The 27,240-nt window shown below is 36.0% G+C and overlaps 4 protein-coding genes and 1 pseudogene across 9 annotated transcripts; 2 read left to right on the plus strand and 3 right to left on the minus strand.

Annotated features, from left to right (window-relative positions):
- Nucleotides 1-10,428: 10,428 nt before the first annotated feature.
- Nucleotides 10,429-12,332, minus strand: LOC104718393 (uncharacterized). The gene is made up of 3 exons (XM_087469530.1): nucleotides 12,212-12,332; nucleotides 11,628-11,915; nucleotides 10,429-10,984 (listed from the first exon to the last, which is right to left on the minus strand). Exons 2-3 carry the CDS (start codon nucleotides 11,884-11,886, stop codon nucleotides 10,689-10,691), a joined length of 555 nt encoding a protein of 184 aa, XP_087325656.1. The 5' UTR covers nucleotides 11,887-11,915; nucleotides 12,212-12,332; the 3' UTR covers nucleotides 10,429-10,688.
- A 509-nt stretch (nucleotides 12,333-12,841) lies between these two features.
- On the minus strand, nucleotides 12,842-15,048 carry LOC104720244 (pentatricopeptide repeat-containing protein At4g19191, mitochondrial pseudogene; annotated as a pseudogene). The gene has a single exon (XR_015568704.1). The product of XR_015568704.1 is annotated as a pentatricopeptide repeat-containing protein At4g19191, mitochondrial pseudogene (transcript).
- A 65-nt stretch (nucleotides 15,049-15,113) lies between these two features.
- LOC104718395 (putative zinc finger CCHC domain-containing protein At4g19190) lies at nucleotides 15,114-18,334 on the minus strand. The gene is made up of 7 exons (XM_010436133.3): nucleotides 17,596-18,334; nucleotides 17,451-17,513; nucleotides 17,006-17,157; nucleotides 16,782-16,907; nucleotides 16,497-16,698; nucleotides 16,254-16,368; nucleotides 15,114-16,148 (listed from the first exon to the last, which is right to left on the minus strand). Exons 1-7 carry the CDS (start codon nucleotides 17,830-17,832, stop codon nucleotides 15,250-15,252), a joined length of 1,794 nt encoding a protein of 597 aa, XP_010434435.2. The 5' UTR covers nucleotides 17,833-18,334; the 3' UTR covers nucleotides 15,114-15,249.
- LOC104718396 (WAT1-related protein At4g19185) lies at nucleotides 18,292-20,702 on the plus strand. 2 transcript variants are annotated; one of them, XM_010436134.3, is made up of 7 exons: nucleotides 18,292-18,660; nucleotides 19,133-19,195; nucleotides 19,288-19,404; nucleotides 19,489-19,774; nucleotides 19,897-20,052; nucleotides 20,147-20,298; nucleotides 20,412-20,702. In XM_010436134.3, the coding sequence occupies exons 1-7, from the start codon at nucleotides 18,446-18,448 to the stop codon at nucleotides 20,614-20,616; spliced, it is 1,194 nt and encodes a 397-aa protein (XP_010434436.2). In that variant the 5' UTR covers nucleotides 18,292-18,445; the 3' UTR covers nucleotides 20,617-20,702. The 2 variants fall into 2 exon arrangements, with proteins under 2 accessions (XP_010434436.2, XP_087325655.1); XM_087469529.1 differs by having other exon boundaries at nucleotides 18,519-18,660; nucleotides 19,494-19,774.
- Nucleotides 20,703-21,092: 390 nt separating this feature from the next.
- On the plus strand, nucleotides 21,093-24,815 carry LOC104718397 (putative apyrase 7). 4 transcript variants are annotated; one of them, XM_010436137.3, is made up of 4 exons: nucleotides 21,149-21,619; nucleotides 21,766-23,876; nucleotides 24,011-24,303; nucleotides 24,537-24,815. In XM_010436137.3, the coding sequence occupies exons 2-3, from the start codon at nucleotides 21,908-21,910 to the stop codon at nucleotides 24,286-24,288; spliced, it is 2,247 nt and encodes a 748-aa protein (XP_010434439.2). In that variant the 5' UTR covers nucleotides 21,149-21,619; nucleotides 21,766-21,907; the 3' UTR covers nucleotides 24,289-24,303; nucleotides 24,537-24,815. The 4 variants fall into 4 exon arrangements, with proteins under 4 accessions (XP_010434438.2, XP_010434439.2, XP_010434440.2 ...); XM_087469526.1 differs by having other exon boundaries at nucleotides 21,291-21,608; XM_010436136.3 differs by lacking the exon at nucleotides 24,537-24,815 and having other exon boundaries at nucleotides 21,093-21,619; nucleotides 24,011-24,470.
- The last annotated feature ends 2,425 nt before the right edge of the window (nucleotides 24,816-27,240 follow it).

Raw genomic sequence — 27,240 nt, forward strand, 5'->3', positions numbered from 1 at the left:
GGGTTTTTTTGATTCTGCTATTTTTAATGACATAGAACCAATGACACATGGATATGATTATGAAAGATTATGTTGGTTCAATATCCGACTAGAAAGAGAAACTAAAGGGTTCTCTTGATACTTCATTGTAGTGTTTGTGCCTAATAATATCGACAATATTAATCTAGATAAACTAATTTGGGAAGATGATTTTTGATTGCAGATACATTGTATGGTCTGCTTTTTAACCATGAAATATTACGCTTATTTCTTTGATAACTGATGACCTTCCTTCTATGTTGTTATGCGTTTGCTTCCAACCAAAAATATCCAGATACGTTCAAGATTTGTTCTCAAGTATTTATATATGTGTAATCTACACGATACTTCTAGGAGTTTTAGTTCTTTCCCAATGACTCTACATATTGAATACTGTTAATATTTCAGCAGCCAGCAGGCTACCGCAGGGAGATCTTTAGAACTACATGAAAGAGAACTATGATGACCAAAAATCATTGTCGGGTGTAAAGGTACATACGTACGCCCTTGGCTTTTGGTTCTTTGCTCAAAACTTGAACCTGATTACCTTACTAAGAGATTTATTTAATTAATCTCATTGCTTTTGTTTTGACCAAAAAAAAAAAAAAAAAAAAAAAATCTCATTGCTTTTGCATGGTACAAAGAGACACTTCAAGAATCAAGAGAGTGATGTACTTCCCAATGCGCTCAATGATAATATCTCAAAGTTTTGCAATTGGCTTATAAAGCTTTCGGCAAAGTTCTATGGTGCTAAAGAAACAAAAGCCCAAAAATTCTAAACACATATGTTCGATTGAAATAGGTATGAATAAAAATAACAAAGAGGTTGTATCAAATAAATATGTTTGCCTTTTTTTGCAAGCTTACAGTCAGTATTTTGGATATTCCTTTAAAAAAAAACTATAATTCTAAACTAAAAACTTAACAAAAATGGATAGGTAAATGTTGTTAAATTACAAGCACATTTAACAAAAATAAATATGAAACCTTTTAAAAGTCTCAGGACGCTCAATTTCTCTACAAAGCACATGTTGTTGGCGTGTTACAAAGAAATGGTTGGTCATACCGTTCATGTAGAGGTTCTGAGCTGAAGTTGAACAAAAGAACAATACTATTATAGTGCAACGATTGCGGCAAATCTGGAGGGAGTTGTAAGGTACACAGATAATATTTATTTTCCATTGTTCAAATGAGTACACCACTAATTTAGAAAAACATTTACATGTATTAGTAGATTTATCTTGCTAACAATATACTTGACTCTCAAAAGTACCGGGTGGAGCTTGCAGTTCATGATGGACAGAAACCAGCCACATTTGTCGTTTCGGACAAACAAATGAGGAAACTTATTAACAAACGAGCATCCACACTCATTGAAGAGAACGTATGTACAAATTAAACCATAGCATTATGAACTTGCAAATACTAATCATTTCAGTAATAAACTTCTACACATTGTGTGACAACAGAGCTACCAACAATATCTTACAACCTTCATAAGTGACCTTGATGGCAAGAATTTAATTTTACAAAATAAGATTTACCCCCATGAACTATACCCCCAAGCATCGGGCTTTTACGATTTCAAACATAACTTACGAAGTTACGATGACACACAGGTCAAACCATGGATTAAAGGTAATTGCAAAATACATGGATATTTATTTAAAAAAACACACTAAAACACAACTATTACTTTCAGGGAGGGAGCACATTAGAAGAACCAAATTTCGCCATATATGATATAATACCTTATATGATAAAACAACATATATATGTATATATATATCAAAAAACATAAAATAAAATTACATGTAATATAAATTTATTCAATATAATTATTTCCATAATGCTCCCATATATGATTAATTAGTGTATAAAATTTGCTTATAAATGATATATATATATATATAATTTCAATTTTTAATTTAGTGTGTTTAATATATTTCAAATAATAGAATTTATATAGATATATTAAACTTAATAAAACTATTTGTAAGATATAAAGTTATAAAGACTAAAATGAAATATATAAAAAAATTAAAACTAAAAAAAACTATCTGTAAGATATAAAAGTTATATTTAAAAGATATTTGTAATAGAAGTATTGTGCAAACAATTAAACTTAATAGAACTTTTTGTAAAGACTAAAAAGTTACAAAAGTTACAAAAGTTAAAGGTTACAGCTGTAAGATACAAAGAAATAAATAAAAGTTAAAAAGTTACAAAAGTTAAAAAGACTAAAAAGAAATAAATAAAATTTTTAAAGGTCTCAATAGTACACATTCAAATTTAAGGTTTCACTATTTAAACCCTTGAAAATTGAGGGACTAAGGATCTGTAGGAATTGACAACCCCTCAAATTTTGAAGGGATAAGTGTCTGTTTTGAGATGCTCTTATAGTTAAGGACCCTCGTTAATATAATGGATATATCATTTACCTTAAAAATGTGAATCTAGACGTGGTAGTGTAATAGAAACATCACAGCTGTATCTAATCATTTAACAATTCAGATTTCAATAGAGTTACAAACATTAGACTACCCAAAAAATTAAGTTTAATTTGAATAATATAATATAAAAATTGATTATTCAACACATGTAATCATAAAAGAACATGAGATTAGCATGAAGTACTTAGGAGTTCATAGGACCGAAATAAAATCTATATATATTTATGGGTTTACTGACGTCATAGCAAAATCTAATGGTTTAGATAAAAAGAAAGTTGATCTTACGGTTGAAAAAAGTTCTTTTTTTCTCACCCCCTCGCAGCCAAGGATTGCGTCCACACGTTCACACTGCTTCGTTCAAGCATCACACTCCTTCGTTCTCTCATATATTGCTAACAAACCCTGTTTATTCTTCTAAAAAACTTCATTTTGCATTTAACCGTCAACTGAATGCTTTATTGTTTCTGCTATTGTAGTTGTGATTTCCCCTTTGATTCCATAGAGATATCACCGTCGATTACGACATCCGAAATGTTCTTTAGTTTCCTGGTAATTTGTTCAATTTCACGGTTCTCCTCTTTGAGTTATTAGTGTTGGTCATAATTGAGTTTCAGAGTCGCAACGTTTAAGTCGTGATGTTTAGGTTTGTGTCGTTTCATGTAAGAGTCACAAGTGTTAGACATAATTGAGTTTTGTATAACATAAAGTCACATTCGTATAGAGGGGTTAATTTTGATTGCAAAGTCTTGGGAAGACCCTCTTTAGAGGGGTTTATTATGTGATTTGCAATGATGTAACAAGCCATTCCCACGGCGACAACCTCTCGTGGAGTAACTGAAACATAGAGTGGTGATTACGTTGTATTCCACGGTGGAGGGATGTTGAGAAGAGGTCATCTTTGGAGGGTGAAACCGGGGATCCAGCAAATTCTAATCCGCATTACGCAAATCCGTTGGCTTCGTCTTCTGAAGCAGGAAGTAGTGGGAAAGGGATGAGATCTAAGTTTTATGTTAGCTGTTTATATAAAATATTATGGGGAAGACTTTTGGAGATATCTTTGGAATATACCTTTGGAGAAGGGAACCATGGAAACGTGAAGTAGATGCTGTTGTTAATTCGACAAATGAGGTAAGGTGTGTTCATGATATTAGCATTTCAGAAAACGATGATACTATGTTAGTGGATGGTTTAGCTTAGTACTAATATACAATCTTATAATTTAAAGGCTGATTAGAGACAAGGATTAGTGGAAGAAGTTGGTAAAAGGCCCCGAGTCCCCGACCATTGAAGAAAAAATAAAAATAAGGTTGGCGATAAGTGAATTCTAGACTTGATGCCCAACCAACTCTAAACTCGAGGCATCACTAAAACATTAGTTACAAACGGAGTTGATAAGTAAAAGAGAGAATACGTAATCGATTCCAATTTTAAATGATCTCCCTTCAAAAAAAAAAAACCCAAAACTTTAAAATAGAAAACGGTCGTAGATATACTAAAACCATCGTGCTTGTTATCTTGTTAATTGTAAACTCTAAAAAAATATAATTTTGATTTCTTTTTGTCGTATGCCATCAAATATGTCTATAGTTGAATCGTGCTGATTTGGTTGATTTTATATATTCATATCTCATTGAATAAAAGAGCACGTTTGTTAAGTGGACATATGAATAATCGTCGATGTTTTGATACACGAGATATTGGAAAAAATTTGACGCTTATATTAACAAAGTTGAGAACCTTTTTTCTAATATATAACTATCATTGTAAACCTTTTTTTCCTTAAAGTACTAATCTATTATGTTTTCTCTCCCAAACCTTAGTTGAGGAAACTGTAACCAAAACATGTTGCTGCCATCATTCATCGTGAGGAAGTAAAAGAGATTAAGCATATCTGTTGATATTTTTGTTGCCCGTGTTATATGTTGTGTTGCGGTCGACTAATAAGAAGGAGAATCTAGATTGTTCTCTGGAAGGGGCATTCGAACAGAGATGAGGGAAGTTGTAAACTTGTAATAATCAAGTTTTGGTGAATTCATGTGAGACGGAGAGTGAAAGTTGTGAGGAGAGGTTGGGGAAACTGCTGACGAGTTATTCAATGGCTGTGCAATCCTCGATGATGGGAGAGTATTGAAGCTAAGGTTTAGCGGCAAAGGGATGTGAGAAAATAAAGAATGTATCTGTTGAAAAAGTGGAAGTAGGTATCAACAAATTATGGTTTCGGCTTCATCAATCTAGATCGCAAAAGTCAAAGAGTTCGCCCTAGCCTTCTTTCTCTCTGGCACAACCACAGAAATCTGCTCCTCTGGCGGCGTCGAGTCTGATCGGCGTCGCTGGAACTTTGATTCTTCATCTCCACGGTCTCCTCTTCCCATGTAGCCTACATATCTCTAGTTTCAGTTCTATCGGCGGCCTGCCGAGATTCCAGATCTCGTCTCCGCTCTTGCGACAGCTTCAACCACCTTCTCCTACTCCGTATCTGGGTACTCCTCTCGGTGAATCCATCACATCGAGCTTCCACCCCCAGTTTCCTGCTAGAGAGATCCATCAGGGTTCCTCTAGGCCCGGTTCTCGTCCGCCTCACCACCCCATTAAGCCATCAAATTTAACACCTTACCGCTCCTTGTATCCAGATCCTCTCACCAAGTATTTTGCTTGGCTGCAGCTGGACGGAAACTCTGTTTTGACGCCGGCACCGGTGAACCGCTTGACAAAGAAAACCTTCGTCGTGGTGACCTCTGCTTCTCTCTTGAGAACTCTTTATCCCAGGTTATCTCTCCACTCATATTCTCAAATCCTGGAAGATAGTTTAGGATGGATAAACTATGAGTCATCCCTGACCCGGAAAAACCTTAGACCCACTAATTTTAATCCCTTAGCAAGCCCATATCGTGTAATGTCTTTGTATCCTGCTTGGTCAAGACGAGTTACTCTCGGTAGCAGATCCTTAGACATCTCGACTGTGTTTGAATCTTTCTTGCGTCAAGGCCATTTAAAGAGCTTGTTTTGGAGTCTTGCAATGCTGCTCGTTGATAATGTTTCTGACCTGCCAATTGGTTTATCCCTATTGCTTGCTCTCCCTGATCCCCTAGCATACATATTACCAATAGCTCCACTGATCCAGTGTCAACTTGTAACCAAGTCTAGTCTGAAGTCCACTCTTCCTTTGTCTAGTTAATGGTTGTTTAGTTTAAGAATTCCGCTAGTCCGAAGACTGCTAGCGAACCTTAACCATCAACTGCTGCTAGTTTGGTCCAAGAGTCTTTTAAGAACCCTGTTACTTGAATTGCTTAAGGATGACCCCATAGAAGGAGATAGTTTGTTGAAGATTGGCATTATGCCCCACCTCTACGGAGTGGGGGTTACCTCTGCTTCATCAACCTCTTCTTTCTCCCTTACCGTCTGATTATGATCTCTATTTGGTTCTGCATCAACTTTTTGAAGTCCTCTCAGATAAGCCTGAAGATATGCGGCATTATGATCTCTGCTAAAAACAGCAGTGGTTACTGTAATATCCCCAAGCTACCCTCACCCAAGCGCATAGCTGCAACCACCATTGTTATGATCGATCTGCAGAGCAACACCACCTTTGCTCACCCCCTTGGCAAAGTTCTTACAAGAGTTTCAGCCTTGGTCTTTCCTTTGCCAATTAGTCTTTGTTTCAAGACAATGGCCAGTTTCCCTTCCCTTGACCTGCTCATGGAAGATACATCGATATGCCTTGATCTCACAGGTTCCAAAAAGCTGTCAAGCATTTGGTCCACATAGCTCTCAAGCACCTAATATTTGTTGTCCCTATCTATCTCTATTGCTTTGATGTATTAATTTCTGGGAAACCCTTCTTATGTTATCCCTTAAACTAGCTCCTTTCCCTTGTACGTTACTATTTCTTTAATGAATGATAATATATGTTTGCCAAAAAAAAAAAAAAAGGTATCAGCAGATTATTTGTAATTTATACTGATATATTAGGCACGCAAGAGAATAAAATTATATGGGCGAAAGATACATGTTTTAGAGGTGACCTTAGGGATTTTATTTCTGTGCCTTTTTCTTCGTTTGTGTTCTTCAGTCTTCACATCCTACATTCTTCTCATAATTCTACTATATTAATTGGGAAGCACAAATATAAAACTAATCTTAAAATGTGTAAAAATTACATTCAATTACCATTCTACATTCTTTTCATAATTAAATAATTAAAACCATTTGTTCTCATTAAAATATCACTTTTTCATTGAGGTGAGAAATCCTCTAATAGTTTTTATGTTTTTACAGCGTGTCGCCGCTGTTGATAATCTTCAATTGGATATGTTATATAGCATATGTTGTCCTCTTTTAATCTTTCAACTAGGATCTACCCGTGGTACACCACGGGCGATTATTTTTGCTTTTTTTTTTTGTAAAATTATCATATAGTTTTTTTTGACAATATTATCAAATAGTTATTTTTTTGTCAACAAAATACAACATTATCAAATAGTTAGTTTAGTTAAATTCTCATTTTTGTTTTGTAGTTTTGGAAGAATTATAGATGTTATGGTGCTATCTACACATTATTGTATTCATGATCCTTCTTCTATTTTTTTTTTATTGTTAGATAAGACTAACTATATTTATTTACAAAACTTTAATTATATTTTACAAAAAATATATCTTTTACAAAACAATATATATTTTTTTATATTTTGTTTCACAATATATATTTTTTATATTTTTTGATAAGACTAACTATATATATTTAGTTATATTTTTTTTATATTGTTTGATAAGACTAAATATTATATTGTTTGTAAAACTTTCATTTTTTTTGCAATCTATCTTATTTTGAACACAAAATATAAAGCATCAAATTTCTATGTATTTGTCACTATATAGTTTGGATCAAATGAAATTTAATATGTTTAAGACCTATTAGATTAATTGTGAGTTAAGGTAAATATATAATATTGCAGTAAGAAATACTGAAATTATTTTAATATTATTTTTTTCGAGTTCAGATCTCCGACATAACCGAGAAAAAAATCGAGTAAGTGGAATATTTGTTTTCTTTTCAATTTCGATTAATTTCGAAAGTATTGCTTGACAATTTCGTTTCTCTTCTTAAAATTGGAGTATTTGCGTCTGTAATTTATTCTTCGAACTTTGATTTTGCAACTCATTGACCTTGTCTGCACTCCAATGGGGAGACTTAAAGAAGGTGCTGAAGTCGTTCTCTTTACTCAGGTTTGTTCTCGTTCTTAATTTCTTTTTTTAAGAAGTAGATTATTACTATTGTTAATTCAATTAACAATACCGCTTTAAATTTTAGGGAGCCGCAGAAGAAATCGATGTTATATACTTAGCATCGTCATGTTCCTGACTTATGTTTCTTGGTGAAACATAGTCTTCTTAAAGCTATAGAGATGAAGGTAATTTTGAGTTAATTTTTGGAAATTAGCCAAGGATAAGTAGCTTGAATCGGAAACAAGGTCACTCTGTTAATGAATGCCATCTTATATATATGGTTGGTTGGTCGATATTGACCATAAGTATGAGTCAGCTAGAAATTCTCAATGAACTTCTACTCACCAACATGCAGTTTGTTGACATAGCGGTTCACCAAGTCCTTATTCAGTGTAGCATGGATTTAACATGCTCTACTATTAAAAGGATGTTAGGAACTAACGAATTCAAAGGTGATATTAACCTTTTCATCAAAGAAAATACATTCAAGAGTCTCGTCCAGTTGCTATACTGGCGCCATGAATGGAGAACTTTCACCTGAATTCTCCTAGCGGTTTTGTAAGTACAGACGTCTCTCAAGTAAGCAAATGAATTCGCCATATCAGATTATTAAGTTTTCGTTTGGGTGTGGTGGTGCTTGTATTGGGTGGTGAATGACACATATATATACTTTTCAAGGTTGTAGATAGGGTTTTCACATATTGAGTGGTATAGAATCAAGAAGTATATGTTTTACGATTTTGTTTATTTTGATTTAGGTAATATTGTTAATGCATATTCTTATCTTGACTCTACTAGGATTATTTATGTTTATATATAGAAAAAGTTGTAAATCATATGTATTGTAAAATTGATACTGGGGTTAATAGTGCATATATTACGCTAATAAAAGCTTTGCAAATTTGTATTTGATTTTTCTATCTTAATTAGATATTACCTAACATGTAACTGTTTTTAATTAGTTGCTATATTACAGGATCAACTGATACGTACAAACCAAATCAGGATATTCTGCGAATAAGAGGATCAATTTTGCAAAAGAAGTAATCGCACATGTCTTTGGAAGGATCCGATTTGTGCAATTGGTTTTGATTTTTTTTTAAAACCCGACCCGAATAAGAGAAAAAGAAGGTGGCACACATTTGTACTTCAAAAATGTTAAGATAGATTTGCCGTTGTGATTATATCATTTTTATTGCAACATCGTTAGCATTCAAAATTTGATATATTGGAAAAAACTAAAGCTAAAGAAAGATATTTGTCAATTTTTTTAAAAAAAAGAAAGTCCTTAAAAGGTTATCAAGTTTATCCTCTAATATACAAATGGACAATTGAGTTCGGGGAAGATTAAATAATTAATTAAATAAATATTTCTAATTCAAAAAACGAAAATAGGGAAAACATCAAATAAAATAAATTGTAGAAAAATAAAAAAAACTGTTAGAATCAAAACTAATTTGTATTTAAAAAAACTAACACATAAGATTTTTTTTATATGTTAGTTATATCTTTTTACTTACTTCACAACTATAGCAAAGATTTCACAAAGGTTTAAATAATTTTATTCATTACATGCAAATGTTTTATTGACAGGTTTTCAATAAAAATTTTTAAAATACAAAAAATACAATATAAGCAACAAATTTTTAATTACAAACCATTATAAATAATATAATAACAAAATAAATTATTACAAATTTTCATTAAAAATTTTCAGTCCACGGTTTTCCGCGGGATAATACCTAGTTAAATAATTAAAACCATTTGTTCTCATTAAAATGTCACTTTTTAATTGAGGTGAGGAATCCTCTTATAGTTTTTATGTTTTTACAGCGTGTCGCCGGTGTTGATAATCTTCAATTGGATATATTATACAGCATATGTTGTCCTCTCTTAAATCTTTCAATTTCCCGTTATGATTATATCATTTTTATTGCAACATTGTTAGCATTCAAAATTTGATATATCGGAAAAACTAAAGCCAAAGAAAGATATTTGTCAATTTTTTTTTTTTAAAAGAAAGTCCTTAAAAGGTTATCAAGTTTATCCTCTAATATACAAATGGACAATTGAGTTCGGGGAAGATATTTTGGGTTCGAGTTTTCTGTTTGGAAACATAGCATCCGCTCTGGTATATTTAGCTTTCCAGTTGCCTTAGGTTAGACATTCACCCGAATTGAATATTCTTGGATTATACTCAAAACTGTACCTTGAAATATATTTTGGTTTTGCATCAGTTTTGATATACTTTTTAAAATCCGAACCAAAGTAAAAAAATCTGAGATCAATCCAAATTCAATGAAAAAAATAAAATCAACCCAAATTGTTAATAACGTACCAAACTAAATAAAGTGAATGTAACCATTAACAGAAAGAAAACCAAAATTATCCAATCAAACTGAAAACATAAAAAAAAAACCATTGCAAACACTAAAACACTAAGTTCTTTTTGTTTTTGAACAAACAAACACTAAGTTCAAGGAATCAAGTGTTACAAACGAAAGAAAAGAGTTTTACTAAAACATGATTTGTTAATGTTAAGTATTTAAAGTTTTTACTTTCCTGGACGCACGGGTCGACCTCCCAGTAAAATATAAAAGCAAAAAAAGAGAAGAAGAACAAGAGCAGCACTGAGAAAAAGATACAAGGTCAGTATCTACATTAGCATAAAAACTTTTGAGTGCTTCACCAACATAAGGTTATCAAACACAAGAGATACTTAAAAAAAAAGAAGAACCAAACACAAACTGTCATTAAAATATCAAAACATAGATAGTTTCAAAGGACCTGCTTATTGAGAGATTAAAGAAACCTCTTCTGCAGAGACCATAAAAGGTTTTTAATACTAGCACTCTCCAAATTATTCCTCAACCAGCAATCTCTAAACCGACATAGTTAAAATGATATATATATGTTTGGAGGGGAGATTATTAGGAACATCGGTCAGGTAATAAGACTATACTGGAGGAGAGGACAATAGGGACGTTTTTGAGATTACTTCCACTTCTTGAATTTGCCTCCTCCTCCGAACATACCATGTTTCCCGTGCTTTCCATGCTTGAACTTTCCTCCATGCTTGAATTTGCCTCCATGCTTTCCATGCTTGAACTTACCATGACCATGACCACCAAAGCCATGAGCAGGGCCATGGCCGTAACCTCCATGTCCTACATGCCCTGCATGCCCGTAAGGGTTGTGAGAGGCATGACCAACGTGGTGAGATCCATAGGCTGCTGCGGCTGCACCAGCTGCGCCAGCTATCAAGCCTCCGATTCCACCACCAGAATGTCCTGATGAAGCAAGGAAAAAGTATTATTACATGGAGAACCACGAAGTTGTTCATGTGACAATCACAAACAATTACAAAAATGCACTTCTACTTAGATCAATAAGGTCAAAACATCAATGTATATCTGAATGGCACTCCAAAAACACCAACGAAGCAGAAGAAATAGAGTAGACTCATCCATCCTTATCTTTTGCACAGAACACAATAGCAATTAAGAAACAATGATCCTGTTATCAATTCAAACTTAACAATACTTAGCAGGCTGATAATCCAACAAATCACAAGGCCAGTTTATATCTTTTACACAGAAAAGAGCAACATTTACAAACTATTGTCCTATTATCATTCAAGCTTATACACTCTTCCAAAGGTTGCTAACCCAGCAAAATCCAAGGACAATCTTTATCTTTTGCATAGAAAACAGAAATATTTTCGAATTCTTGTCCTATCATCATTCAAATGTAATAATAGGTAGAAGATTAATAATCCAATCAAGCTACAAGGAGTTAGCTTTTTGCACAGAAACCATCAACGTTTACAAACTATTAACCTATCATTCTTCAAACTATACACAAACCAACAGAGCTTCATAATACCCCCAAAAAAAAAAACCTACAAAGGAGAGATCTTTAACGGGATCATACCTGAATGGTGAGCTCCAGGTGCAGGGTAGCCTGCAGGAGGATAACCTCCTTGTGCAGGAGGATAACCACCAGGTGCGGGAGGGTAAGCACCAGGAGGATATCCAGCAGGTGGATAGCCTCCAGCTGGAGGATACCCTTGTGGTGGGTAACCTTGTGGCGGATACCCACCTTGACCGGGTGGGTAATGATGTCCTCCTCCTGGGAAACCATGAAACCCTTTCTCTTGCTCATCATGATGCTTGTCTTTACCACCTCCCATAGCTAATACTCAATTCAGAACGATATAACCTACAAATAGAGTTTATGATACATCATTAGGGTCAAAGATCAAGCAAAACTTAAACACTTGCTAGCTTCAAAAACAAATCTGATACGTAATCACAGATCAAAACCAGAGTACATATTAAGAACAAAAAAAATGGTTAAGACATACAAAACAATCATTTCAGCAACGAAGAAACGCGGATCAATCATTCAGATCAAGAGAACGATCACAGATACGATATACGGGTTCGATTGAGCACTCTGTATACGAACGATCATAGATAAAAGTGCGATCAAAAGGAAGATTAGAGAATACTTACCGAGATACGAATTGCGAAGTCAGAACGAAATTGGAACAAAAGAACAAAGTTGGGATATATAATGGATAGGCGTGGGTGTCCGTATCCAATAATATTAATTACTTAACGCGTTACCATTTTTGAATAAGCAAATTTTGCATTATTTTATCTTTTATTGTTTTCTAGTCCTTCTATTGCTATGACAATCATAAATCGAATAATGTAGTCTTCAATGGTCTCTTAACGCCAAATACATAACAGGAAAAAAAATACTCAAAAAATAATCTTGAATACAATCATTTTATTTATTTTGAATGTTATGAACTTATTATGCATAATGCATAGAATAATAGGCGGTCTTTTAGAAATTTGTGGCTCTAATTGGGTGTTTAAAAAATTTAGAAAACGTATTGGGGTTTTAACGAAGAGTATGTAAAACTTAAAGGTCAAGTAGTAAATAAAATATCTACGTCGTGGGAACGCGCAATGGACACGGACTTTAAGAAATAAGAACATGGTTAAGGAAAATATCTTTTAAAGTGTCTTAAAAAGTCTTTTATCCTTTAATTGGATAAAATACCTAAACAATGTTGGTGATGAATAAAATAAAGTAAATTGCCAATACAATAATAGAATCTGGTCCTCCACAAATCATAATTAACTTTTACTTTATATCTTGTTAATTATTCAAACACATGTTGTGTGATATTAGAGATTCTCCACTACATCCGGTTAGAAACAAACTATATCCTAAAAATAATAATTAGCAAATGCACTATAATCAAATGCAAAGTTCATAACTTTGGTCTGTATACGCATCTTTATGCACTCTATGTTCATCTCTGGCAAACAAACTCAAACCATTCAACATAAGGTATATAGCTTCATTCTCTACATGACCGTGTTCACCAACAGTGAAAGTGTGATTCTTTCCGTTCACCTGAATCACGCTTTCGCCTGGATACTTTCTAATGTTCCTGTGTTTCATCATGGATCTGATCCTCGCAAAACCATCCCACATACCAGCAGCTGCATATATGTTTGCCATTTCTACATAAGGCGCAGCCATTTGCGGTTCCAAGTTAAAAAGACTGTCAGCCGCCTGTTCAGCTATCTTTACATTGCGGTGGAACTTGCACGCACTAAGCAATGCTCCCCATATGCCAGCATCGGGTTTAGCTGACATGTTACGGATAAGTTCTAATGCTTCTTCGAGCTTTCCCTTTTTTCCAAGAAGATCTACCATACAAGAGTAATGTTCTAACCCAGGACTGATGTTGTGTACTTGTTTCATGATGAGAAAACACTCCCAACCTTTCTCCAGAGAACCCGAATGAGCACAAGCCTGAAGAACGGCAAGGAATGTTATGTGATTTGGTTTATGATCCAAATCTATCATCTTGTCGAATAGTTCCAAAGCTTTGACGAAGATTCCGTTCAAAGCATATCCAGCTATCATTGTAGTCCATGTGACAACAGTTTTCTCAGACATGTTATCGAAGATGTCTCGAGCTTCGGGTATACTTCCACATTTTGAGTACATATCAATAAGAGCATTGCAAACCATGACATTATCTTTCTTGCACCCGTACATATCTGCTCTAGCATCTATCCATTTTCCAATCTCCAGTGAACCAAATTTTCCACAACCTGAAATGAGGGACAGTAAGGTAACTAGATCTGGTTTCTCTCCTGTTTTGGTCATGACATGAATTAAGGCCAAAGCTTCAACCATGTCGCCTTTCTCAGCATACGCACTTATCATCACAGTCCAAGAAACACATGTTCTGAAAGGCATTGTGTCAAACAAAAGCCTCGCTGAACAAGTATCCCCGGATTTCGAATACATAGAAATGAAGGTATTGATCGCTTCGATATCTTGATCCATACCGAGATGGATTGCATGAGAATGAATCAGTCTTCCTTGTGTTAGTGTTTCAGGGTTCTGACCCGATGCAGCCAGGTTAATGAAGGTGCTCAAATCAGGCTTAAACTCTTCACGCAGCATCAACCGGTAAAGACCAAAAGCAGCAAATACTTCACTAAAAACTGAATATGCTTTGAACATAGAATTCCAAGACACAACGGTTCTGTCACTTCTGTCAATAGCTTCAAAGACTGATTTTGCTGAATCCAAATCACCACATTTCGCATAACTAGAAATCCAAGTATTTGCGACTGTAACTTGTACATCTATACCTAAATGCATCCCTAAAGCATGCATAGCCTTCAAAAGCTTCAAACTTTTTTCAAAGGAAGCAGAATGAATCAATGCCATAACAGTCACAGAATCAGGTGGGATCTCGTAGAGTCTCATTTCACGAAATCGAGAAAACGCCTTATTCGTGTGACCCGACTGACAAAAACCAGAGAGCATTGCGTTCCAAGTGGTAACATCTCTCTCAGGCATTCTCTCAAACACCTTCGCGGCATAATCCAGAGAATTACATTTCACAAACATATCAACCGTCGCAGTCCCAACGAACACATCAGACCAAAACGGAGACTTTAAAACATGGGCATTAAGCATCTCACAGTAGGCACTATCAGAGAGTCTAGCACACGCCTTCGCCACGAATGGAAAGGTAAAGTTGTTTGGTTTAAATCCTCCGCGCTTCATTTCTGTAAACAGAAGAAGTGATTCCACCGGATCATTTCGATTCACCGCTTCTCGTATCTGAATGTTCCAAGCATTAACAGATGATAATCCATGAAAACGATTCAACCGACGCTGAATTAAGGACATGGATTCTCTTCTCTCACTTGCTCTTCAAATGCCTCCGGCGGGAAACAATACTTAAAACGCACCGTTTTGTTTGCTATTCGTAATCATAGTTGTACCGTGTTATGAGCTCGATTGCTCCCTACGTCATAATTTGGCTTGTCACGTAACCGAATTAAACAAGTAAAGGGAACTAAGAAACAGTAATAAGCTCATTAAGCTTCTTTATAAACGCACATTATACAAAGACAAAAAAACCAATCGCACATATCTCTCAATCTCATTCAGACCGGAACCATAACTTAAGGTCCAGGACAAAATAAACATAGCAAAGGACTCAGTTTCTCCTTCGGTTGGTGCTGTATCGATGTTTATGAGACTTCTCTTCTTCTTCTTCTTCTTCCAATGACAACTCATGCTTCTGCTTTCTACTTCTATAGTTTGATTCCGAATCAGATTCTCCATTCTTATTGCTTCTGTATCTGTCAGAAAACCCTTCAGGATCATCATACACATGCTTTTCTTTGCCTTTCACACACCTGTGATACCTCTCAGAATCATGATCATCATATCTTGATTTCTTCTCGGATCTATGACGATTCTCAGACTCCATATCGACGTATCTGTGTCTTCTCTCATCATATCTATGCTCTTTCTCCACTCTATGAAGCTTTCCAGGCTCCAAATTATCATGTTTCTGACTAATCTCTGAAACAGGATCGTTATTATGCTGCACTTGCTTTCTCTCCCTGTGATGGCTTTTGTAATCATCTTCTGACCTTTTCTTTCTACTACTGTGACTTCTATAATAATCTGAATCATCAGATGACGCAGAAGGTGCTCTATCCATGATTTCCTTACGTTTTGGGTGCTTCTCGCCATCGTAATGCTTTTCTCTGTGACTGTTTCCTTGGTGGTAACCCTCAGATTTTAATGTCGCAGACGAATCAACATGCTTGGTGTGTCTTCTCCTACTCAGACGGTAACTGTCAGAATCTGAATCTTCCGAGGAGAGTGACTCAGAATCATAATGCTTCTTGCTCTTCTTCTTAAGTTTCTTATGCTTCTTCGAGCCTCTCTTCTCTCTACTATCTTCTGAGCCTGTTGAAGATTCATCAGTCTCCTCAACAGTACGTGATGAATGATTCTTGTGCTTTTTGTTCTTTCTAGATTTTCTTTTCTTATCCGACGACATACTTTTAAGTAATTCTATTGGGATGCTGCCCTCAAGGAACCCTGAGATATCAAAAGAAATTGGAAAAATAAGTACATACAAAATAAAAGATGAGATGGGATTTATGATAAGAAAAACTTTTAGAGAAATAAGAAATTGAAATTCACCTCCATATTCGTCAAATATATCTTCAGCGACAATTTGTTGATTTGGATCATCGAGATCAAAACCCCCGCGAGGTGGACTTAACCCTGGCTTTTGCTTCAACTCCCACTTCAGAGGCTGCAAAAATTTAGAGAGCATTTCCAGTTAATGATACATAAACCATTCAACCTGCAATTATCCAAACCTATGCCAACTAGTTGATGAACGATTTTGAAAGATGAGAATTAAGAGAAACTAACACCAACCTCACTGGGATCTGTATGCGCAATGATAGCAGTCAAAGGATCATCTCTTTTCAGTCGAAGTTCTTCATTTGGCATTACTGCATCCTTTAATGGACAGTCACGATCACCGCTTTGGTGGCCAAAGTTTCCACATCTCAGACATTTCACATTACGCACTTCCACTGCAAATGGCTTTACTCTCCCAGGAATACCAGTCTCCATCCTGCACAATTCCAATCATATTTACATGTTGCAATATTTCCACAATGACACTGGAGTATTTAACGATTAACATTTTAACAATACCTTGGTGCATTTTTAAGGACCTCAAATTCCTCTTCAGTAGGAAGAGCACGCCCAAAAACATCTTTAGGTCGTGGTTTCTTCCTTTCTTGGCCTGTACGGTCTACCCCGCCTTGTGATTCTTCTGGTCTACATTACATCGAAGATAGAAAATAAGCTATTACTCTTTGAGGATGTAACTTTATTCAATAATTTGTGAAATCAATTATTAGTTTCTGTCAACATACTTAGAACCAACATTATCGTCCGCCATTGAATCCTGAGTTGAAGAACCCTGACCCTTGTTTTTCTCAGCTGCGTATTCTGCTGCTTTGGCACTTTCAGGATCATAGCCAGGTGGGCGAACATACATGAAACTCACAGCTTTCATGGTTTCGATCTGCACATCAATCTCATGAATCAGTATCATTGTAACAAAACAAAACTAAGTAGAATCACTACCACTTCACCAATTCCCAATGCTTCTATATATTTTGACATCAAAAAGGTCTAAATGGGGAGACAATATTGATGGATTGGAGAGAGTCAGCAACAAGTGGATAAACAATTCAGCCTAAGAATACAGAAACCCTAATCTGAAGCATAAGAATTTAGAAACCACCCTAGGGCTACGGTACTAAAAACTAAGATCTGAATAACATAAACCCTAAATCTAACTAAAGAGAAACTAACCTTCTCTCTTTCTTTCTTCGAGATGAGAGCCGCTTGCTTGAAAAACTCCTGCTCTTGCGCAAACTGCGAATTCACGAAACAGGGAAGTAAGGATAACACGAATTGAATCGATTAAGAGAAACCGGTGACCATATGTGATGCGTACCTCGCGAGCCACCTCTTCGGCTCTGCGGTCGTGTTGGGCATGTGTCTGCTCGGCGATCCATTTGCGGCGCTGGTTGGGATAAGAAAGAGGATGCCATGGCTTCTGATTGAGGAAGGAGTGGCTCCAAGCGGTACCGGATTTGGTCTTGTAATCGACCTCTAAACTACCGCCGGTGACTTTCCCGCCGGCGAATCTCTTGCTCAGCCGTATTCCGCTTCCTTCTTCGCTCCCGTCCATGTCTGAGCCAAAAACAATGCCTCATGCGTCGCAATTAAAAATTACTCCCTCCGCTCTTTTAGAATTTCAATTTTATATTAGAAATAACTAATTTGCCCCATTGTTTTGCAATATTTATTTCTATTTCTATTTATCTCTGTTTTAAACTTTTAATTAATTTTGTTTTTATTGTCAACAATTAATTTTGTATTTGCACAAAAAATCAAGGGATTATCTCTGATTCAAAAGAAAAAAAAAATTAAAATATTTTAGAAAAGCTATATAATCTTACTTTTTATATTGAAATTTTAATTACGTAAATAATGCAAAATCGTTAAAAACTAGGTTAAACTAATTAATATTTGTGTACTGGGTTTTACATATTTGATATTTTTAATAAAACGCATTATCAAGTTTTTTTTTTTGTGTTAAATTAAAAAATCTCATTAAAATTGTATAAAAATTCATAGGAATTTTAGTACAGAACCTAGAGAAAAGACTCCACAAACTCCAAGAAGCAGCTTTGATTTATTCCTAAGTAACCAAAGATCTCACTTTTTAGTCTTCGCTACATCTAATAAGAACTATTTAAAGAGTCGGAGAGAGTGAGCGAGGTGCCGAATAAATCGGAAAGATGACGGCGCCGATGAGCCTGACCGGAGGCGGATCGGCGGAGAGAGACGCTCGGAGGGCGCACACCGCCATGGCTTTTGTTCAGCTCTTTAATGGTGGATACCATGTGATTACAAAAGTAGCTCTTAACGTTGGAGTCAACCAGCTTGTCTTCTGCGTCTGCCGTGATCTTCTCGCTCTCTCTATTCTCGCTCCTCTCGCTTACTTCCGCGAAAGGTATCACCTTTCTCTTCCTCCTTTGTTCCGTTTTACACAGTTCTGAGTTACGTTCTCGAGATGGGTTGCAATTGATTCCTATTTAATTTGATCGATTTGTATGAAGTAAGAAGCTTTGTTGTTTGCCTGATCCGTTGGTAATGTATTTTTGGAATTTGAAATAGGGTTTCTCACTGATGAATTTGTATAAGTTATGGGTATTTAGAGTCAGTGTGATCTTCATAATAGAAGAACTAGAATTCAGATTCTTAGCAATGTGCGTTGACTTAAGTTAAGATTTGTGTTCCTTTTAGTTCCACTGTTGGTAGATTTAGATACTCGTTGAGATCATAGATTGCAAGTACGATTGGTCATGTTTTCTTGAGTTCTATGTTTCTTCTTCGGATTTTGCAATAAGTACATTAGAAACTTGGATCTGGTTCAAGTTTTTAAATTCTAATCAATGAACATTGTTCATCTTTCATGTATGTAGAAGGATCAGAACTCCAATGAATAAAAGCCTCCTCCTGTCATTCTTCTTCCTGGGTTTAGTAGGGTAAGAAATCATCCCTATCCGGTCTCAATGTATTGTAATAGCGTTTACGCAGATTGAGCATCTCAGTAAAGCTACCTCTGCGTTTTTGATAGGGTATTTGGCAACCAATTGTTATTTCTTATCGGTCTTACATACACAAATCCAACTTATGCTGCTGCCATTCAACCATCCATCCCGGTCTTTACCTTTCTCTTGGCTGTAATGATGGGGTGAGTATGATTCACTTTAAAAGTTCTCCTCTTAGGTGTTGCCTTCACTTCTCCGCTTTCTGATGTCTCCTACTTTGTATGCAGTACAGAAAGAGTGAATTTGTTGAGAATCGAAGGTCAGACTAAGGTTGCAGGCACACTTGTGTGTGTTTTGGGTGCCGTCTTTATGGTTCTATTTCGTGGTCCGGCCTTGGTAGGAGATAAAGATGCAGACTTTGCAATGAACAATGAAATTAGTGCTAAAGGTCAACCTGAGCCTACTGGGTGGTTAGTCTCTGGTTTGCTCGATCTTGGACTTGAGCAATTTCACATTGGGGTTTTATGCTTGATTGGAAACTGCATGGGTATGGCTACTTTTCTTGCCATTCAGGTAAAAATCTCTTCATTGTTTCTGTTCTTTGGTTAGTTTAGACCAACACATAAACTGCAGGATACTTACTAACCACTGTGAATGTGTCTTTAAATGCTGATGTAATAATGGAAACTCTCCAGGCGCCGCTTTTGAAGAAGTATCCGGCAAATCTTTCAGTTGCTGCATTAGCATATTTCTTCGGTACACTACTAATGTGCATAACAGCTTTCTTTATGGTAAAGGAGCCATTAGATTGGAGGCTAACACAATCTGAGGTTCTTGCAGTTATATATGCAGTAAGTTGCAGCAAGATTATTATTTTTTAATTCACTCACATGTTTCTCTCGTAATCGTTGACACAAAGTCATCTGATTTTTTTCTTCTTTCTAGGGAGTCATCGCATCAGCACTAAACTATGGACTTTTGACTTGGTCCAACAAGATTATTGGTCCTGCCTTGGTTGCTCTCTACAATCCTCTTCAGCCCGCTGCATCAGCTTTCTTATCGAGAATCTTTCTCGGTAGCCCTATTTATCTCGGAAGGTTATTTACATTTTCTGGAATCTTTTATAATCGTTCATACATCTGCTTGACCGTTTCACATTACTTCAGTTCCAAGACTTTCTTCTAACTCTGATTTGTTTTCCTCAACGCAGCGTTGTGGGTGGATTCTTCATCATTTTAGGACTATATATGGTCACTTGGGCATCATTTAGAGAGCGGAAAACAGGGCTTTCCGGGATTGGGATACCGTCTCATGGTGTTAAAACCTCGGAACCACTGATATATAATGGGACAGTCAACAGATTAGGACATTTGTTTTCTGGATTACCCAGTTCCTCTCTGAAATCTGCAGACTAAAAAGACCAGAACCCATTTTTTTACAACAGTTATAACTTATTGTTACATTCATATCTTATTAATATCTTCTTTGATTACCTTCAACAGATTCATAGTGTTGCTTCATTGCTATTTACTTTATTAATCTTGAAAGTTCATCTAGTTGTTGAATTTAGTCAAAGGTAAGTCCCAGACAATAATTAATTCGTAGTGGATTTAGGTCTAAAACTATATAGGCTATGAAGATGACATGTCATCTTTTAACCTTTTGAATATTTTTAGCAATCGATTATAATGACAAAGACTATATGATATACGAGTCATAGCTTTTTAAATCTTAGGGTAGGAAGATCTCAATAAAGTTCGAAAAAATATGTGGCTTTTTTTTGGTAAGAACACATAACAATAGTGGGGGTTGTACAATTCCAAAAAGAAGTTGGTCTTATCCCAATTTAGTTCACATATTTAAACATGAATAATCTTATTAGTATAGCTTTAGATTTAAATACGGTTAAATATTAATAAAAATATACGATTTTGACAAAATATTGTCGACGACACACACACCATTAGCATTTTTAAACTAACAAAAAAACATGATTTGCGAAAATATTAATGAACTTTTGATTGATTTATATTTCCACCCCAAACGTTTTCAGACATTCATAAAATAACCCCAAGAAATTGAGCAAGACGTTTCAGTTGAAATCAGAGGACAAAAGGCAAAAGAGGTCTTTCACAAAACGGATCTCTCTCTCTCTCTCCCCCCCCCCCCCAACGTCTTCGTCTTCGTCTTTCTCTGGTCTGAGTCTCGTGTGGTTTTAGCCTGATACTCGTCAGATCTGCTGAAGATTCTCGATTGTTTTTTACGAAGACGACGATTCGTGGGGATTAAACGCATGTGCGCGTGTAGTGTATGCGCTTTATAAGACGCTGCGACATACGAGATCTAAAGAGAGCTGAGAACGCTTTGACGGTGGGCTAGAGTTTTTTGTTCTTCGTTCTCTACCAATGTGTGTTTCTGGTAATTGTACCCTAGCTTTTTCAATTTTTATATGATTTGAGTTGTTGAATTGTTATCGCATATGTGTTTCGATTTTGAACTGCAGATCGCTTTGTGTTTTTTTATTGATTTGTGAAATCACATAACGTTTGATTTGATTTGTGTAGTTTCCACAGAAGAATGAAGAAGGATGTGAAGAGTTTGTTGTGCTTCTGCATTGAAACACTACGGAGAAGGTTGTGTTTGAGTTGTTGTTAAGTTTTCTTCTAAGTAAAAGCAGTTTTGGAGGTTTATATGTAGGCAAGAGATATGGTTTTTGGTAGGATCACTGAACTTTTTAATGCTGCATCGAGTCGGTTTTCATCGGGTTCACAATCATCTGTTCCGTATTTGCCTACTGGTTCATCACCCGATGTAGGAACGTTAGAGTCAGATTCGATTAGTTTTGGGAATGGTGGACGAAAGAATAGTTTGAGACACGCTGCGTCTCTCCAAGATTTTTCTTCGTATCATGGGTTTGATCCTGAAGAGTCTATTCTTGCTAAGGAAGCTGAGTTAAGCACTAAACGGCAAACTATATCATGGGGACAGAATGGATCTAGTTTGTCCAAGGAAAAGGCAGGTGTTCCGAGTGGTACCAACCAATCTACACGCCGTAAATGTATCCGTGCGTTTATGATCGTTATGTGCTTGATTCTGTTTGCTTTTCTGGTGTATATAGTCTCCATGTATATTTATACAAACTGGTCACGGGGAGCATCCAGATATTATGTTGTGTTTGACTGTGGAAGCACAGGTACTCGCGCGTATGTCTATCAGGGCACTATAAATTACAAGAAAGATAGTAGTCTCCCCATCGTTATGAAATCTTTGACAGAGGGTATTTCTAGAAAGAGTAGTGGCCGTGCTTATGATCGGATGGAGACAGAGCCTGGTTTTGATAAGCTTGTCAACAACAGATCAGGGTTAAAAAAAGCGATAAAACCACTTATTCAGTGGGCAGAGAAACAAATCCCCAAGCATGCTCATAGAACCACATCACTCTTTGTTTATGCAACAGCGGGCGTCCGGAGGCTCCGTCCTGCTGATTCAAGCTGGATTTTAGGTAATGTGTGGTCTGTACTAGCGAAGTCGCCCTTCACTTGCCGGAGGGAGTGGGTTAAGATCATCAGTGGTACAGAGGAAGCTTATTTTGGATGGACCGCCCTTAATTACCAAACAAGCATGTTGGGAGCTGTACCAAAGAAGGCAACATTTGGTGCACTTGACTTAGGTGGTTCATCATTGCAGGTAACCTTTGAGAATGAGGAGCGAACACATAATGAGACCAACCTAAATCTCAGAATTGGATCTGTTAACCATCATCTTAGTGCATATTCTCTCGCGGGATATGGTCTTAATGATGCGTTTGAAAGGTCGGTTGTTCACCTTTTAAAGAGACTACCAAATGTCAATAAGTCTGATTTGATTGAAGGAAAACTGGAAATGAAACATCCTTGCTTAAACACCGGATACAAAGGACAGTACATATGTTCTCAATGCGCCTCCAGTCTCCGAGGAGGTAAGAAAGGGAAGTCAGGAGTTCCTATCAAGCTTGTTGGTGCTCCAAATTGGGAAGAGTGCAGCGCACTGGCAAAAAAAGCTGTTAATAGCTCTGAATGGTCGAACACAAAACTTGGAGTTGATTGTGATTTGCAGCCTTGCGCTCTTCCTGATGGTTACCCTCATCCTCATGGTCAGTTCTATGCTGTATCCGGATTCTTTGTGGTGTACCGTTTTTTCAATTTAAGTGCTGAAGCTTCCCTTGATGATGTCTTGGAAAAGGGTAGGGAATTTTGTGAGAAGGCTTGGCAAGTTGCCAGAACCAGTGTTTCTCCACAACCCTTCATTGAACAGTACTGCTTTAGAGCGCCATACATAGTCTCCCTGTTACGAGAAGGTTTATATATTACAGATAAACAAATCATAATTGGGTCTGGGGGTATAACTTGGACACTTGGGGTAGCTCTTCTGGAAGCAGGGAAAGCTCTTTCTTCTACACCGGGACTAAAGAGCTATGAGACTCTCAGCATGAAGATAAACCCAGTGGCCCTTATATCTGTTGTGCTCGTTTCATTGCTTCTGCTTCTCTGTGCACTATCACGAGTCAGCAATTGTTTGCCAAGATTCTTTAGAAAATCCTATCTTCCACTTTTTAGACACAATAGCACATCAGCTTCATCTGTTCTCAACATCCCGACTCCCTTTAGATTCCAGCGATGGAGTCCTATGAGCACGGGTAACTAATTTTTATATAATCTTCATTTAGGACCAGCTGTACCTGCTATGTTCTCAGTTCTTCATATAGTATTTTCTTATGCCTTCAGTTTCCTTTTTGCGTAGATATTCATTCGTAGAGGTTTTTTCTTTCAGGTGTAAAGACACCATTGAGTCCAACAGTCCGAGGATCACCGCGTAGGCCATTTAGTTTTGGAAGCAGCGTACAGCTCATGGAATCTTCATTGTACTCATCGAGCAGCTCCGTAATGCATAGTTGTTCTTCTGATAGCTTAGGGGATATGCAATATGACAGTACTAGTTCCTTCTGGTCCTCCCCTCGCCGAAGTCAAATGCGTCTCCAAAGCCGGAGATCACAATCTCGAGAAGATCTTAGTTCGTCGCTCGCTGAATCACACATGCTCAAGATGTAGGAGAAGAATTTTTTGGTACGGTCTTTTATCACTTCCACACACTCAGAATTTCTCTTTTCTAGGTATAAAAATATCATATTATCTAAAGAAAAAGAGAAAAAACTCAAAAGATTTCCTTGTGTCAGTTCACATGTAATTCTTTCTATACCATATACTATATATGATTACTAATTTAACCCAAATTCGACTATCTATCACTCTCTTCCTCTTTACCCTTCTTGTATTTCTCCAAATTCTTTCTTGTACAGAGCCGGTCCAAGTTCTTACCATCCCAAAGTTTCTTGGGTTTGAGCAGCTAGAAAGAGAAGAATCGATTCCCGGATTGAGTGGTTTATGTTTCAAGCCTAGAATAAGTCCTGTAAGTGCTTATTTTCTGCTCTTTGATGCTTATCATCATATCTAAAGGATGACAACAAAAAAAGTAGAATCTGTTATATATTGTTTAAACTTGGTCTCATTGCAAGATTCGAGGCTAAAAGTGTCTTTTTACCATGAAAATATCCAATATAAACAGTGTCCTTGTGTTAGATTGTATAGCTCATATCAATCTGGGACCATTGTGTGTGGTTGACATTTAGATATTGAATAATCATAGCAACTATCACCTGGACTTTGACTTATCTTCCTATGGATCATATTTCAAATATATGGTTTAGATATTTTGCATATTGATCGAGTGCGTAGATTATTTAACCACTCCTCCTAATGTTTAACTTGTGGTAATAGGTTCGGTTCAGAATATCAGATAACCAAATAAAAATGTTTATCCTAATGATCTCTATTTCAATAGTTTTGATCAAGTAAAGTTGTACAGATTGGTTCTTGTTAGTTGCATCGTTAAACATATTTTGCTTACCTGATCTAGTGACTAGTGGGTAATAGATCTAGAGATTATGTGATTGGTTCTGAAGACTTGATTACCAAGTAAAACATTTCGTCAGATTGATTGAAAGTATGTGACGAAACGAGTCTGTCTCAGTAATTTTCATTGCCATAAACGTCAGCTATTGTTTTTTTCTGTTGGGATTGATCGCCCATCACGTGAATCTTGATCCCAAAATATAAAGACATTTATTTAAGTCGATGTTAACAAGCGTACTCTTTGGTCTCAGACGGAAGGATAAATCTTACATCTATGTCAGTGTCACTCTCGTTCGTTTATTGCTTTGGCCACTCGTTTGCTTTGATTCCAACCCAACAAAATCAACAATAATTGAAATAAAAGAGTGGTTATTTATTCCTTTTCTCTTTGAGATCAAAAAGATGTTTTCTTTTTAAGAATCCCCATCAAAAGAACAAAAGTTCAAGTACAAATTTTAATTTTTAGAAAAGAAACAGAGGAAGAACTAGCATTCCTCAAACACAGAGCATGAAACCCCATACAACCGGACTAATCACACACTGAGGTAATCAAATGGTCCGCAGGGCTTTGAGTTTATTTCACGGTATGCATAAACAAAACAAAAATTACATCAAAGAGGTTACATTCGTTAAAGGTCGTTGTATTTGTTGCTATAAATGAAGTAGGGCCATAACCATATACGAACCTCATGTTTTGCTGAAAATAATAATGTCTCGTTGGTCCCATCGATAAAACACAACTTTTTCACGTTCCTAATTTATCTGTCCAACTTATACAAATAAAACATTTATCTACAAATTGTTAATAGATACCACAAAGTTTTTTTTTTTTTTTTTTTTTTTTTTTTTTTGTGAATCACTATATTGTAGTTCTTTATCCGTTAACTGATCTTTCCTATTTCCACTAATAAGTGTTTCAAAACATACATTAAGAGTGGTTATCAACTAAATAGAGTATTAAAATCTAGCAGTTTCATTTTTTCCAACAATATATGTTCCGATTTCGTTCTTTTAGAAATAGTCATATTTTGTGTTAGACTTAATAAAATCGGACAATACTTGGAACTAATTTCTATTAGCTAGTTTTGGGTGTTCGGATATCCGTTCGTGTTCGGATTTTTGGATATTTCAGATTTTTAGATTTAGAGGTATAGAACCGTTCGACTATTTCTATACTGCATGTTCGAATTAGGTATTTCGGATTCAGATTCGGATGACATGTACAAATATCCGAATATCAGAATATTTGTACAGGTTAGAATCTGTTACATGTCCGTACCAAAAAAAAAAAAGAATCTGTTACATGTTGTATGGACTTCATTGCATTGCAAGATTCGAGGCTAAAAGTGTCTTTTTCTTTTACCATGAAAATATCCAATATGAAGAGTGTCCTTATTGTAGAGCTCAAATCAGTCTGGGGACCATTGCCATTGTGTGTCGTTGGCTTTTAGATATACAGAACAATCAATAATAGTAACTATAAATCAGTCAGTCTATCACCTGGACAATTTACTTATCTTCCTATATGGATCATATTTCAAATAAATGGTTTAGATTTTTTGCGTATTGGTGAAAATTATTACGTAGATTATTTAACCACTCCTCCTAATGTTTAACTTGTGGTAATAGGTTTGGTTCGGTTAAGAAAATCTGATTACCTAACAAAAATGTATATCCTAAATTCCTAATGATCTGAATTTCAATAGAGTTCATGTAATGTTATACAGATTGATTCTTGTTAGTTGCATGTTCGGCGCATCTGGTCTTAGTGGTAATAATAGATCAAGAGATTATGTGATTGGTACTTATGAAGTACCACATAAATTATCTGCTTAAAACAAATCATGTGACGAAACGAGTCTGTCTCAATGTAATTTTCATTGCCGTAAATGTTCAAATAGTGTTTTTTTCAGTTGGCATTGCTCACCAAGCACGTGAAACACTGAAACTTGATTCACAACATTTAGACAGTAGACATTGACTTAACCTAAAATAATTGTACCCTCTGGCTTCTCAAAGGAAAGGATAATAAGTCTACAATGTTAGTCCTTAGTACCAGTGTCATTCTCGTTCGTTTATTGCTTTGGCCAC

This window comes from Camelina sativa, chromosome 10 (assembly GCF_030686135.1).
Source record: "Camelina sativa cultivar CO46 ecotype springtype chromosome 10, ASM3068613v1".
Lineage (NCBI taxonomy): Eukaryota > Viridiplantae > Streptophyta > Magnoliopsida > Brassicales > Brassicaceae > Camelina > Camelina sativa.

What these genes read in the sequence shown, in the direction of transcription:
- LOC104718397 (XM_010436136.3), top strand. Translation starts at nt 21,908, where the DNA reads ATGGTTTTTGGTAGGATCACTGAACTTTTTAATGCTGCATCGAGTCGG. An exon ending in ATGGAGTCCTATGAGCACGG is followed by an intron (nt 23,877 to 24,010) that starts GTAACTAATTTT and finishes TTTTTCTTTCAG; the next exon opens with GTGTAAAGACACCATTGAGT.
- LOC104718396 (XM_010436134.3), top strand. Translation starts at nt 18,446, where the DNA reads ATGACGGCGCCGATGAGCCTGACCGGAGGCGGATCGGCGGAGAGAGAC. An exon ending in CTACTTTTCTTGCCATTCAG is followed by an intron (nt 19,775 to 19,896) that starts GTAAAAATCTCT and finishes GAAACTCTCCAG; the next exon opens with GCGCCGCTTTTGAAGAAGTA. An exon ending in AGCCCTATTTATCTCGGAAG is followed by an intron (nt 20,299 to 20,411) that starts GTTATTTACATT and finishes TCCTCAACGCAG; the next exon opens with CGTTGTGGGTGGATTCTTCA.
- LOC104718395 (XM_010436133.3), bottom strand. Translation starts at nt 17,832, where the DNA reads ATGGACGGGAGCGAAGAAGGAAGCGGAATACGGCTGAGCAAGAGATTC. An exon ending in GACGATAATGTTGGTTCTAA is followed by an intron (nt 16,908 to 17,005) that starts GTATGTTGACAG and finishes GATGTAATGTAG; the next exon opens with ACCAGAAGAATCACAAGGCG. An exon ending in GTCCTTAAAAATGCACCAAG is followed by an intron (nt 16,699 to 16,781) that starts GTATTGTTAAAA and finishes GGAATTGTGCAG; the next exon opens with GATGGAGACTGGTATTCCTG.
- LOC104718393 (XM_087469530.1), bottom strand. Translation starts at nt 11,886, where the DNA reads ATGGGAGGTGGTAAAGACAAGCATCATGATGAGCAAGAGAAAGGGTTT. An exon ending in ACCTGGAGCTCACCATTCAG is followed by an intron (nt 10,985 to 11,627) that starts GTATGATCCCGT and finishes TTGCTTCATCAG; the next exon opens with GACATTCTGGTGGTGGAATC.